General features: G+C 34.8%; 1 protein-coding gene across 1 annotated transcript; it reads right to left on the bottom strand.

Annotated features, from left to right (window-relative positions):
• Positions 1-561: 561 nt before the first annotated feature.
• On the bottom strand, positions 562-1,454 carry LOC101899594 (uncharacterized). The gene is made up of 3 exons (XM_005185948.4): positions 1,351-1,454; positions 983-1,289; positions 562-918 (listed from the first exon to the last, which is right to left on the bottom strand). The coding sequence occupies exons 1-3, from the start codon at positions 1,452-1,454 to the stop codon at positions 718-720; spliced, it is 612 nt and encodes a 203-aa protein (XP_005186005.2). The 3' UTR covers positions 562-717.
• Between the last annotated feature and the right edge of the window lie 324 nt (positions 1,455-1,778).

The raw sequence follows: 1,778 nt of genomic DNA, 5'->3' as shown, positions 1-1,778 counted from the left end.
ACGACCGAATTGAGTCTAGAAGCTAGTATGTCAAATTTTGTGAAGATTGGTTCAGATATAGCTATAGCTCCCATATATACTCTTCATCCGATTTGTTATATTTGTTACCCGCAGCTGTAATATGCACTCCGTAACGACGATTTTCAGGGAAATATATTAAACACAGCTTAGAAATATCTTTGCCAAATTTTATCGAGATCGATTCCGATTTGGTTATAGCTCCCATATATTTCTTTATCCGGTTTCAAGTTAATTGTGCATCAAATGGGTAATACAAGTCCGAATTTAAAGGATACAAATGCTTCGGCATATTCAGTCCTTTGAACTTTAAATTATAATCATAGCGTGTATGAACTTTTAATTGTTATGCGGAGCTCTACTAAATTAGCAAAGTGGTGTAGGGTATCATAAAGTCGGCCCGCCCGACTTTAAGACTTTCTTTACTGGTTTTGTATTGCACTTAGTAACTTTAGAGATTCCGATATTTTCTGTCACATTAGAATAAAAGTGTCATCTGCAACTATTACAACAAAAAGTAGAATTTTGTAAACAATAAGGATTAGGATTTATTCTGGGTTTTATTCAGAGACATCTTTCTCGACACCACTGCCTACTTACAATGCCTTGAGCCAACGGCACCATTTTTTTATTAACCTAACTTTGACATTTTAAAAACTTACTACAAATTTGTCTCCCAAATTTTCTATGAATCGAATGTTAATCGGATTTTTCTGATTCAGAGCATTCATCACCTAATTCTTCCTCACACTCATCGGAAGATTCTGAATAATTTTTAATCATAAGCGGCTGATAATTTACGTTCTTCAGTTTCAAATATTTCATTCCCATCAAATAGATTTTCTCGTTTGCATCCTGTACCGAATTGATTAGTTCGGCATTTTTCAGCGTTGTTTCCTCCTAGAAATTGTTTAAAATTATTCAAAGCCTATCCCCGCACTTTTCCCTTATTTCCCGTATTTACCAGCATTTTTGATCGATTACTAAGTAATTGCCGAATATCGTGTAATTCCCGTAACATAGCATTTCGTTCCATCGAATGATAATCTCTTTGGATGCGACATTCTTCTCGTAACTCGAAATTTGATCGTTTCAAACGATACATCTCCGTTAGCATGACATTTTGTCGTTCCATCATCACCTTGACCAAATTCTCTAAATTTTCGATAGATATACGATTCTCATGGACGGATTTCTTCAACAACCATATTTCAGCCCTAGCCGATGCAATTTCTGAGGCAGAGGCATCACTGCCAAGTGAGGAAACTTCTCTAAATAGAGTAGGAATCGATAATTAATAAAGTTTAACTATGTTCTACAAAGTATACAAACTTATTGTTTGACGATCCGGGTAAGGAGATTTTTGAATTTGAATCAGAAGTAACGCCTATGTCCCGATCCTTAGAATGTATAAAATATTCGCAAATACAAGACATTTTGTAAATATTTTGATTTTGTATATTTTTTTTTAAAGTCAATGTGTGTTAAGTAGGGTTTATGTATTAAGGTAGAGGTGTATTAAGTTGGGTCTGTTTGGGTACCCGAAAAATGTTAGCAATTGATTTGAAGTCTTCTGTAACCAAAAAAAAAGTTCTGCAATAGGAAGCGATTCGAAAGAGAAATTATAGATTTGTTTGGTATTTTTCCTGCAGGAATTGTCCAGCAGCTTCTTTCTGAGAGAGTTAGACCCATAGTTCTATATGAGAACCCTCATAGAATTAATTTCTGAGTCAATGAGTTTATGGATGTCTGTCCGTCTG

The sequence above is a fragment of the Musca domestica genome, unplaced genomic scaffold (genome assembly GCF_030504385.1).
Source record: "Musca domestica strain aabys unplaced genomic scaffold, Musca_domestica.polishedcontigs.V.1.1 4, whole genome shotgun sequence".
NCBI classification, from domain to species: Eukaryota; Metazoa; Arthropoda; class Insecta; order Diptera; family Muscidae; genus Musca; species Musca domestica.
The sequence above is the reverse complement of the archived record's forward strand: the minus strand, read 5'-3'. Positions and strand labels throughout refer to the sequence as shown.